The sequence below is a fragment of the Prionailurus bengalensis genome, chromosome E1, assembly GCF_016509475.1.
Source record: "Prionailurus bengalensis isolate Pbe53 chromosome E1, Fcat_Pben_1.1_paternal_pri, whole genome shotgun sequence".
NCBI lineage: Eukaryota > Metazoa > Chordata > Mammalia > Carnivora > Felidae > Prionailurus > Prionailurus bengalensis.
In genome coordinates this window covers 54,124,657-54,136,349 of record NC_057347.1, presented here as the reverse complement: position 1 = coordinate 54,136,349, position 11,693 = coordinate 54,124,657, and the positions used below count along the sequence as shown (strand labels likewise).

Here is an 11,693-nt window from a genome sequence, read left to right as displayed (position 1 = left end):
ACAGCAACACAGGGCCACGGGCAGAGAGCCGGAGCCTGCCCTACGAAGGGTACAGAGCATCTCAGTGCCCCAGGCCAGAGGGATCGTGAAGTTTAACAATTCACATAACTATCTGGGACAGTCCTCAGTACACTGCAGGTGCTCAATAAATGCCACTACTTATTACTAGCAACATTAAGAGCACTGACCTTCAGGGGGAACTTGGGAGAAAGACTGGGGCGGGGGAAACAAGGCTTGTCCTTGGTCCTGAAGAGTAGCTGGAGGCCACATGGGAGGTCCTGTGACATTCCTTCAATAGTCCTGTCTTGGGGCGCCTGGGTGGCTCAGCCGGTTAAGTGTCCGACCTCGGCTCAGGTCATGATCTCACGGTTCGTGAGTTCGAGCCCCGCGTCGGGCCCTGTGCTGACAGCTCAGAGCCTGGAGCCTGCTTCGGATTCTGCGTCTCCCTCTCTCTCTGCCCCTCCCCCACTCGTGCTCTGTCTCTCAAAACTAAACATTAAAAACAAGTTAAAAAATAACGTTCAAGAAAAAAATCATCCCGTCTTTCAACCCTTGCACTGAAGTCACTGAAATCTGCCGAGAAAACCCTCCCCACCAAAACCCAGGTGGAAGGGAGCGCTCAGTGCCCCTGTCACTCCCGCAGCGGAGGCAGTTAGACGGAGTGCATGCTTTAGTACAAGTGGTTTATTTCTCCCCAGGTGAGGGCGCACATGTACCAAGCAGAAGTGTGCCCACCTGGCTCCTTCAGGAACCACCCGAAGGATTCTAGTTTAGTTTACATGCATTAAAAACAACCCTACAGTTGCCAACCACAAAATGTTAAGAAGCAACATCTTGACACCGCGGAGTTCCTATCTGCGTGCGACGTGGCCCCACACAGATATATTTATGGTACACGGGATGTCGAGGTTAACGCAGGTAAGACAGGAGTCCTGGATGCCCCATGGCTCTGTTCTGTCCTGGGGCCGGGGCCGGGCGTGGACAGCCACTCTGCTGTGAGTGTTTTGATGGCAAAGTGGCTCTCCCCAAACGGAAATGGAGCCCTGGTTCCAAGCCACGCCTCCCCACGCCCCTGGCTTCGGGTGGGCAAGGCTGTGGGGGTTCAGTGTCTCGCACTCTGAGTTGACAGGAGATTAGAAGCACCAGAGACCCTAACCCTGGATCCTCAGCAGGCAGGATGGTGGGTCATTATTTCCTCCTGGCCAACAAGCTCCTTCTCAGCGAGCAGGTACATCCCAGGACAACGGGATGGGTCCGGGGTTGGGGGGATTAAAGAGGCCCGTCTCAGGTCAAGACACAGTCGTCTCATTTTGCTGAAACCTTTTACCGCAAACTTGCTCAAAGACAAAAGGGAGGGGCAAATTCACATGGGCATTCCCCGGAACAGGGGACTCTGGTCAGCTGTCCCTCTTTGCTTCCTTCCTGTTTTAAAGGGCCTCCTCTCCGACTGGGATGGACCCACATCCCCATCGAGCAGCAGCTCAGGACAGCGTGTCTCACTTATCTTGTACTTTGTTTCAAAACCCTCCCTCCCTGCAGATGCTTAAAGACCTGGCCGATGCCAGACAAATCTGCAGCCGGGGGTAAGGAGTGAGCCCCAAGTCTGCTGTAAAAACTGGATGTGCTGTGAGCTTCAATTCTTTGGATAATCAAAGTATTCAAAACACTGGGAGGAAAAAAAGTTAAAGTCGCTTTCAAAGTGTCTATTAATACCTGAGACTGTCCCTACCTGCGGCGAACCAACTCACAGCATCGATTCTGGAATGGAGGAGAGGCGGGGAAGGGCGCAAAGGATGAGCAGAGAGTGGCTGCTGTTACCCACACTGCCCCCGGCTCTCACCTACGAGGAGCCTACGAGGGACGAAGCTGTGGTCCCCCAGCCCGGGGACCACCCACCACACAGCCTCTCCAACACCTTCCCTCTGTGGTCCAGGGAGAGTCCGTCTGGTGGCTCCGGGGCACTGATTTGGACAGTGTCTCATCTCATCAGGGGCATCACCTCCCTTAGAGGCATCTCCTGATCAGCTCTTCCGTTTTTATCCCCGGGAAAATGCCGCCCATCAGTGGGCAGCCGAGAGGAGAGAGGGTGGTCACCCGGACTTCCGGCCGTGTTAGCAAGAGGCACGGTCCTGGACATGAGAACCATACAGCTCTCAGGTGGTGACGCCCGACCCTCCTTACTGCCGCTCCCCAACTGGCGAGGGTGGGATGTGGGGGTGAGCAGAACAAGGCTCCCTGCTTCGGCGTGGCGAAGCACCTGCGGGCGTTTCCGGTGTGGACAGGAGGGCAGAGGAGGGAGAGGCTGGCCCGAGTCACGGGTCTTCTGTCCGCCTGGGCCTTTGGTCGGGAATCTAAGCCAAGCCCGGGCTGACTCTCCCTGCTTCTCTGTAGCCCCAGGAGCCTGCCAATCCCGTGGTCCTGCGTCCAGTCTCCAGACGCCTTTGGTTTCTATTGAAGAAATGCGTGCGTTGGCATTAATTAAAAACCAAAACAGATCAAGGAGGCAGGAACCTCTGCGGAACGCGTGTTAGGCTGGAAACTCATTCCCGTAGTGCCTCAGGTGCTCATCCGCCACGGACAGGTAGGTGGCCCTCATGCTGGGAGAATACTGTGGGAGAGAGGGGGAGGGGACGAGTCAGAACAGGGTCACCTGTTACAGTGAAATCAGACCGTACTAGCAAAGGGGCCGGGGCTTCTCAGGGAGCAGGGGCCGGGCCAGTCTTTATCTCAGGCATCGTGGGGACTGGCCGACACCAGAGTAGCTTGGGCAGGCTTCACTGCTGGCCATGCTTCCAGTCCCAGGGCCATCAGGACGTCTGGCTTCCAGCATCAGATGTGAGATGTACACACACACCAGCCACCCTCCCTCTGCTATGGCTGCCAAGTCCACTCCAGGCCACACCACTGCCACTGGGGACAGCGTCGGGGTGCACCAAGGCACTGGGGAACCTGCCTCCTGAGTAACTGAGGGCACAGGCCCAGAGATTCAGAGACCCAGGTTCAAATCCCAGTTATGCATTTTACTCATCCCGTGACCTTGGCTGAGGCTTTCCAACCTCTGCGAGCCTCAGTTTCCACATCTGCAGTCAGGGACCTAAGAGCACCAGGCAGTAACCGTGCAAGAACGAGATGCTATAAAACAGGCAAGACACCTCACACGGCGCATCTCACACACTTGGCCCAACGTTACAAACACCTGGGAGCCTAACAGTTCCTGATGCTCGGGCCACGCCCACCAGTTTTGTTTTGTTTTTTTTTTTTTTGAGGTAAAACCCATATAACAAAATTAACCACCTTCAAGTGCCACCAGCACTTTTTTTTAAAGTTTATTTAGTGTTGAGAGAGAGAGAGAGAAAGAGTGAGAGAGACCACAAGTGGGGGAGGAGCAGAGAGAGAGAGGGAGACACAGAATCGGAGGCAGGCTCCAGGCTCTGAGCTGTCAGCACGGAGCCCGACGCGGGGCTCAAACCTACAAACTGTGAGATCACGACCTGAGCCGAAGTCGGACGCTCAACCCACTGAGTCACCCAGGGGCATGTTTTCAAAAGGCTCTTCCAAATGCAGCCAAGTCGGAGAAGCAGTGACCTAACACAAAGTGTGCTCAACGGACGTTCGTTAGCGACTGCTCGGGGAGCACAGGCCTCCAGCTGGGGGGGGCGGCGGGGATGGGTGCTGGGGCTCTTTAACCCAGCAGTTCTTAACCATTTCGCAACGTCTAAGACATTTCTGGTCATTACACTGGGGGGGGGGGGGTAGGGAGAGTGGGCAGAGGCCAGGGATGGAGGTAAACATCCTACAGCGCCCAGGACAGCTGCCCCCCACAGAAGGACCCAGCCCGTCCGTAGAGTGGGGGAGGAAGCCTGCTTCAGACTGTGGGGGCTTCTCCAACCTGCAGCCCCAGCTTTCCCCGTGAACCCATTAGAAACGCAGATTTCCCGAATCAGAAACGGGCTGGGCCCAGGATCAGGGTGCCTGGGTGGCTCAGGAGGTTAGGTGTCTGACTTTACCTTGGGTCATGATCTCACGGTTCCTGAGTTCGAACCCTGTGTCGGGTTCTCTGCTGTCAGCGCAGAGCCTGCTTTGGATCCTCTGCCCTCCTCTCTCTTCCCCGCTCCCCTGCTCTCTCTCTCTCAAAAATAAACATTAAAAACAAAAACAGAACAAAAACCAGGCTGGGCCCAGGACCCTGTGTTGCAACATGTCCCCCGGGAGATTCTGATGCACACTCGAGTCTGAGCATCTCCCCCTCGAAGCACTGTTTCCCGAAGTTCCTTGATGATAAGGATCACCTGGCTGCTCGATGCACTTAGAACTTCCCAGGTGCCTTCCCTGGACAGTCTGCGTCAGTGAGTCTGGACTGAAGTCCTGGGATCGGTATTTTTCACAATTGCCTGGGTCACTTGTGTCCGTCAAATCGAGGACATGGTGCCTGAGAGGGAAGCAGGGATTCCTGGAAGGTGGAGCCTGGGGAAAGGCACATTTCCAGCCAATGGAACAGGCTGTACCTTCAGACTGTCTTGCTTGCTATCACCCCGGGCAGTGAAATCCCCATCTGTCCCAGAGCTGGAGCTGGCAGAGGGAGGGGTGCATCTATACATCAAACTCGCCATTAGCTGAGTGCTGATGAATATTTGGAGCAGGCACAGGGGGAGGGCAGGGAGTGGCAGGTGCGAGGTCTATGGGGGTGCACGTCCACACACGCTGGGGGTTCCTAGGTCGGCAGCACCTGTAGATGCCTCCTCGTGCCCCTTGCCACTTGCACGGCAGGAGGTGGGGGTCGAGCTGGGTAGGCTGGGTAGCCAACTCGGCCAAAGCTCTAAGAGGCCCTAAGCAGGTCTTAATTCTAGGGAGGAAGGTGAATTCTGTCCTTGAGCCTTGCGAATAAAGTCAGCCCTTGATTATCTCTGCTAATGGCAGGGAGAGTGGCCCGGATCTTTCAAAACAGAAGGTAATCCCCAAATCATTTTTATTTGGCATCACAGCACACGGACTAATTCCTCATTCCCAGCAGCAGATCGCCCCTAATTATGTTTCGCTGAGATTACAATTAATATCAATCTGCATTCCTGGGTCTACAGCAGCTGGTAGGAGGAGGAAAAGGAACCCAGGAGGCTTCTGGGTAGAGAAAGCCAGGTTGAGATTTAAACGGTGCCTACTCTGAATGCTGGCTTCCACTAGCCCGCGGTCCCTCCCTGAGGACCCCAGCGAGAGCTAGGCCTGTGTCTAGGGCTGTGCCTAAAAGGACGGCAGGTGAGGTGCTCTGGGCAAAAATAGCAAGGCGGGGCGGTGGGCGGGGCGGGGTTTCTCAATGTCCCAAAAGTGGACACTTGGGGCCGGATCATTCTCTGCTGGGCTGAGCAGCATCCCTGGCCTTTGCCCACTAGGTGGCGGTAGCACCTGCTCCCCTCCCCCACCACCCCCAAGTTGTGACAACCCCAAATGCCTCCTGACAGGCCAGATGTCCCCTGGGGGCAGAACTGCCCCAGGGCGAGCCGCTCAAAGCTATGGTTCAAGTGCCACCTGCTGCACAGGACTCCCTCGGATCCCACACAGCAGCAGGGACAGGTCCCACCTCCAGGTCCCAAAGCACTTATTACAAGAGCCGCGTTTTTGAGCCCTTCCCGCTGCAGGTTATGCACTTCCTGAAGACCCAGCTGGGTCCCCACCTCTCCCCCGCCGCCCCCACCCCCCCCCCAGAACAGCACTGTGGTTTCCCCCGCAAGCACCACCTGTGTTTGGGGCTGACTCATTGGATATGCGTGTGTGTGAGCACCAGGGCCCGGGCGTGTGTCATTGGCCCCGTGTCCTTGGGTCCCTAGCAGCAGCCGCTCTAGTTTACCGGCTGGATGGCCCCTTCCAAACCCCCTGAATTAAAATGCCTTGTCCAGGGGCGCTTGGGTGGCTCCGTCAGTTGAGCATCCGACATCGGCTCGGGTCATGATCTCACGGTTTGTGAGTTCGAGCCTTGGGTCAGGCTCTCTGCTGTCAGCGCGGAGCCTGCTTGGGGGATGGTCTGTCCCCCACTCTCTCTGCCCCTCCTCCGCCTTGCACACGCTTTCTCTCTCTCTCTCAAAAATTAAACATTAAAAAAATAAGTAAATGCCCTCTCCAGCCAAGTGGAGGCAAGGGGCACTTTAACGGACACCGGGCTCAAGAACTGTGTGCTGCAACCCCACCCATCACACACAGACTTCCGGCCTTGCTTTCCACTCGCCACCCCGGCCCCCCATCTCTTACAGATGCCGCAGCTTGTGGAGAAGGTGGCGGCGGGAGGGAGCGGGCGGGACGGTGGAGAGTAGGGGTGGAGCAAGCGGCGCCCTCTTAGAGCATCTACGCACCACACAGACGCGCGTTTACAGTGACTGAGTCCTCCAACGCCCGCCACCACCGTGGGGTGTGTGCTATTATCATGCCCATTCTACGGGTGGGGAAACTGAGGCACATAGAGGCGAAGTGCCTGTCTAAGGCCACAGAGGTCAGAAGCAGTGAGCTGGTGTGAACCCGGGCACCTGGCACAGGAGTCTGTGTCCTTGGACTCCACGGTCTACTGGCTCTACTCGAAGCGATCTATCTGTCTCAGCCAGGATTCCTGCGGCCCCCACACTTCTCTGGGAGAGGACAGAGCCTTTTCTTTCCAATATGCACCCCCTCACGCCACAGGCTCCTTTCCGGATGCTGAGTCTCGGTCCCCTGGCTGGAAGCGGGCGTGGGCCAGAGGCCCAGGCCCCACTCAGGTACCAGCTGAGCGGGGTTAAGGAAGGCTGGTGTCCCAGACATTGCACCGTGGGGCTCCACCCCGCTGCCCACGGTGAAAGGCTAAACACCATCGGAGAGCAGAACAATTTCCTTGGAGCAGAAAGGGACGCTCTCTCTTACTTACATTGTTTCGTTCAGCAAACTTATCACTGCAAATTATTTCTCTGTCCCTTTGAGATGCATATAAACCTTTTTAAGGGCTAAACCAGGCTCTTGCCAGCTTTGCAATCCAGGAATGTTTTCTTAAGAGCCCGACGCGGGGCTCGGACTCACAAAAACCAGGCTCTTGCCAGCTTTGCAATCCATTCTTAAGGGCCTGGGAGCCACCTCTTTGGAAGGTAACCATCAAGGACTGCCCCCATCTCCGTGGCAATGAGCGACGCTGAGGGCCACCCTAACTGGCATCCATTCGGGATGGACTAGTGTGACAGAGGCACTGTGTGGTCCTCTTGCCTGGGGACAAGCGTGCACGGGGGTGAGGCTGTCTGGCTACATGGGGGTGAGCTTTCGGTCTTTGCAATGTCTTTAGCAGATTGCCAGCTATGTGCATGGCAGTCCGGGTTTAATGCTTACTTAGTAACAAAATTGTTTCACTTTTTCTACCTTCGGGGAGGGGATTCACCAGGTTGAGGGGAGGTCTTATCTGTCATCACTTCCCCAACAAGGGCCTAGCTCTGACTTTGCCCGGGTGCCCAGGTTACCGTGGGAGGAGGGGAGCCTCTTCCGATGAGCGGAACGTTCTCGTAGCGTGGGTTACCGCCGAAGAGCATGGCCTGGTTCCTGCGGGCCGAGAGGACAGCTCAGGATGGGGAGGCGCGGGGGTGGGGTGGGGGTACTTGGATTTCTCCAGGAGGGGCCCGCGGATGCGCATGTGCAAGCACGGGGTGGAAATGGACCTGGGGGAACTGTGGGCAGGAATATAAGGGAAAGAGCCCTCAGAGAGCCCAGGGGAGAAACTGCGGGTGGGGCACCAGGGGCCAGGAGCAGCGTGGCCCGGAGAAAGGCAGCTTCTGGGCCCTGCGATCTGCCCTGAGGGCAAGGCTTGGCATCTACAGGGGTGCACATGTACTGGGGTGGCTAGCTGGCCCTCGGGGGCCTTCCCACCAGGCACCCTCTGGCTGCAGCCGGGAGACCACGGCTGGCCTTGGATGCCTTCCTCCCAACCCGGTTCTCTGGTACCCAAATGTGCTCCAGAGCCAGCTCCCCTAGGGCTGGGGCAGGGGGAGGGGTGGCGGTGCTGCCCCAGCCGCGATGTGTCGAGACATGTACAGGGGGAGCCCTGCCGTACATGTATTCCGAGACTGGGGCGTTGGAGATGGTCTGTGCTGGGGGCTGCAGGCTGGTCTGGCTGCCCAGGCCGCTGCTATAGCTGCAGAAGCTGCGAAGCTGCCCCCGAGGGGGGTTGTGAGCAGCGATGCGTCGGGCCTGGGGGTTGAAAGGGTCATCACCGTCGATGTCATCATAGTCTCTGTCCCTAGAACGACATACAGGACACGACTGGCCGTGAGAGCCTGGACTCGGAGGCAGTGGGGTCCCGGCCGGCTTCCCAGGCTTCGCTCCCAGGACCCTCTCTCGCCACATGTGTGTGTCTCCCTCAGGTTCCTGAAACACATGGTCTTCAGGCCTGCCTCACACAGATCACTCCACCTGTTCCCAGCTTCACATCCACCTCCTCCAGGCAGCCCGCCATGCTGACCCCGTCACACTGACCCTCCCTGCCCTGCTTCCTTTTGTCCGATCTGCCCACAGGCACTGAAACACCTCATCTCTATCTGCTTCGTGAAAATGTAGGTGCCCCACTACCGGGGCTATAATCTACCCTTCTGGGTATTTTGGAAGCGCCCCTCCAGCATCCAGAGCCCTCATGATCTCGCGTCACAAAGCCCTTCAGAGGAAGAGAGGACGAGGAAGGGGCGCCAGGTGGGGGTATGACACTGTCACCATGCTCTCAGCTCCGCTCCTGCCCCGGGCCCTTGGAACCTCCTTTGGGGGTCTGTCTGGACTCTCAGGGAAGCTTCTGCAGAAATCCAGCCAGCCTGTTGGGGCTGAATGCCTGGAACCCCTGCGGCCATCGTTCGGCCCAGGTTATCGGCTCTGGGCGCAGTCACAGAGCAGAGCCTCCTGCGGGCTCCCTCAGGAAGCCCCCTGGCAGCCCACCTGGTGGTAAAGTGCTTCCAGGCCCGCGGCCCCGCGCAGATCATGGTGGAAAAGGCCAGGGCGGCCAGGAGGGAGAAGAGGCCGAGGTAGAGCAAGCCCTCGATGCCGTCGTAGCAAATGCCAGCAAGAGCGTCCAGGTAGTCCTGGAGGAGGAGGAGGAGGGACACGTTGCTGGAAGGCGGGTCAGGGCACGCCTGGGGTCTGAGCTCACTTCTGGTGGCCCCTCTCCCCAAGCCTCGGCCGGGGATCGTCTCTATCCCAAGCGCTTTTTGTATAGCCACTAAGGGTCCACACTCTGGAGCCCGACAGAAGGGCTTTTGGGGTTCACTCCATAAGCGTCTGCTGACCGCCTACTGGGTGCTAGGCACGCGAGGGTCGGGGTCGGCTCCGAGCAAGACAGACACGGCTGCAGGGCGGGAGAGCCAGAAGACAGGAGACATTTACGCTAAGACCAGCATGGCCAGAAGGAGTGGATTGTGCCTTGAGCAGATGGGGGAAGGGGGCACGGGTGACATGTTCGGGAAAGAGGAAAAAGGGCCAGAAGGAGACAGGATGGGGGCAGCGGGGGGGGGGGGGCGGGGCGGGGCGCCAGTTCCCGCTAGGCTTTGCAGGCAAGTGAGGAGCTTGCTTTTTATCAGTAGGTGACGAGATGCAAGAGAAGGGACGCGACCCAACTGGCTTTTACAAAGACCACTGTGGTTGCTGTGTGTGAAAGGTCATGGAAGGTCAGGGGGCGAGAAAAGGCTGGAGACCAGTTAGGAGGCCACGGCCATCACCCAGGGGAGCAGGGCGGTGCTTGGGTCGTGGCAGAAGCGGGGAGGGAGAGAGAAGTGGACGGGTGCAAATGCATACCTGAGAGTCTAGATGCTAGGATTTGCTGAGGGATTGGATGTGGGTGGTGCAGAGGGAGAGAGGGTACGTGCCAACGTCCAAACCCAAGCCCTTGACCTAACAGCCTGGAACCTTCAGTGAGCCACTTTACAAATACACACGCATATAGGGGTGCCTGGGGGGCTCAGTCGGTTAAGTGTCCGACTTCGGCTCAGGTCATGATCTCACAGTTCGTGGGTTCCGGTCCCACGTCGCGCTCTGTGCTGACGGCTCGGAGCCTGGAGCCCGCTTCGGATTCTGTGTCTCCCTCTCTGCCCCTCCCTGCTTGCACTCTGTCCCTCTGGCTCTCTCAAAAGTACATAAACATTTAAAAAAAAAAGACATCCATATATAAATATCTATCTGTCCGCGCATGCACAGTTTCCTTTTCTATAAAACTGCCCACGAAATAACACGTATTTGACAATATATATATATATTTTTTGTTGAGACAGAGAGAGACAGAGCATGAACGGGGGAGGGCCAGAGAGAGGGAGACACAGAATCCAAAACAGGCTCCAGGCTCTGAGCTGTCAGCACAGAGCCCGACGTGGGGCTCGAACTCACGGACCGTGAGATCGTGACCTGAGCCGAAGTCGGCCGCTTAAACCGACTGAGCCACCCAGGCGCCCCCGTATTTGACAATATTAACCGTGACAACTGAATGGCTTATGGGTACAGACTGTGCGGAACAAGGGTGTGCAGAATCAAGGGCTCACTACATGGAGCTGTGATCGTTATAGGACTCCCCGTGCTAAATCCATATGGAATGTGAGAAGTGTCCACACACCCTGGCTTAGTGCTTGGGGTGAGGGGAGCTCACCCCCCCCCCCCCCAGAGTGTTCCCTGCATTCGGGGCTGTGTGATATGCCAAGTTCTTGGAGAGGCAACCCTGGAAATGAGCAAGGAATGTTCACTTGCAGCCGGGGAGATGGACGGTTGACCAGATGGCCGGGGAGTCTGGCCGATGGAGAGTCTCTACGGGCTGCTCTCCGGGAGAATGTGGCCGGCGGGGGTGCCCCCGTCCTGCTTGCCGCCCAGGGCCCCCCCCACCCCAGCACCTTGTGCAGCCCTCGGCAATCCAGCATGGCTGTCAGCTGGTGAAGGCCGGACTCCGACGAGTTCAACAGGAGCTGGATTCCGAGCAGGTCTTTCTGAAGCAGGAAGAGGCAAACACATGGACAGGCAGAGAGACAGAGAATGAGCGGTGGGGGAGGGCTTGTGGAGAAAACCTCAGAGAGCGGCGTGTGCAAAGAGGCCTTTAGAGCCAGAGGGAGGAGGGGGACTAGACCCCTGGGGAGGGAAGCGCTCTCCACAGCCTGGCTCTGCAAAGCCATGGGGTCCAGGAGGGGTGAGGTAGAGCGGGGAGGAGGGGAGAAGGGTTGTCGGGGTCCAGCTGGGGCTCCCCCTGTTCCGGCACGGATCCGGGGGGAGGCAGCCGCCTTACCTCCGCCGTGGGGAAGAGGGGCACGGCAAACTGTAGCAGACCGGCCACCTGGATCTGCATGGTGGTGAGCGAGCGCTGGAAGATGGTCAGTGCCTGGCCAGGAGAGACCGCAGCCCTGCCGTGAGACTCCCCTTCCCAGGCGCTGTTCCCCGGCAGTCCTGCCCCCTAGCGTCCCTGATCCCGGCCCTTCCCCTCATCCCTCAGGTTTCGCGGGAGCAGCACGGTCCCCCGGTTTCCTGCTACTCAAGGCGTGGTCCTCGGATAAGCGGCATCGGCCTCGCAATGAAGCCAAAAGCACACAGCCATCTACACCTTACTGGTCGGTGTTGGGGCTTGGGGTCAAGGGGGGGCGGTAGGCAGGGCGAGGACGGGGCAGGGTGGGCATACCTGCTGGAAGGGGCTGCTTACGCTCTGACTGCAATATAGGTAGTAACGGGTCACCTCTGCAAGGCAAAGGCGTCGG

The 11,693-nt window shown here is 57.9% G+C and overlaps 1 protein-coding gene across 2 annotated transcripts in view; it reads right to left on the bottom strand.

Moving 5' to 3' along the window:
- Positions 1–669: 669 nt before the first annotated feature.
- TTYH2 (tweety family member 2) overlaps positions 670–11,693 on the bottom strand; it is a 38,231-nt gene continuing 27,207 nt past the window's right edge. For both annotated transcript variants that reach the window (XM_043585163.1, XM_043585164.1), the window contains exons 8-14: positions 11,618–11,673; positions 11,231–11,323; positions 10,845–10,937; positions 8,914–9,056; positions 8,045–8,230; positions 7,458–7,536; positions 670–2,608 (exon numbers count right to left, since the gene is read on the bottom strand). In XM_043585163.1, the coding sequence (XP_043441098.1) occupies positions 2,528–2,608; positions 7,458–7,536; positions 8,045–8,230; positions 8,914–9,056; positions 10,845–10,937; positions 11,231–11,323; positions 11,618–11,673 (731 nt within the window). In that variant the 3' untranslated portion in view covers positions 670–2,527. The remainder of the gene's footprint in view (positions 2,609–7,457; positions 7,537–8,044; positions 8,231–8,913; positions 9,057–10,844; positions 10,938–11,230; positions 11,324–11,617; positions 11,674–11,693) is intronic.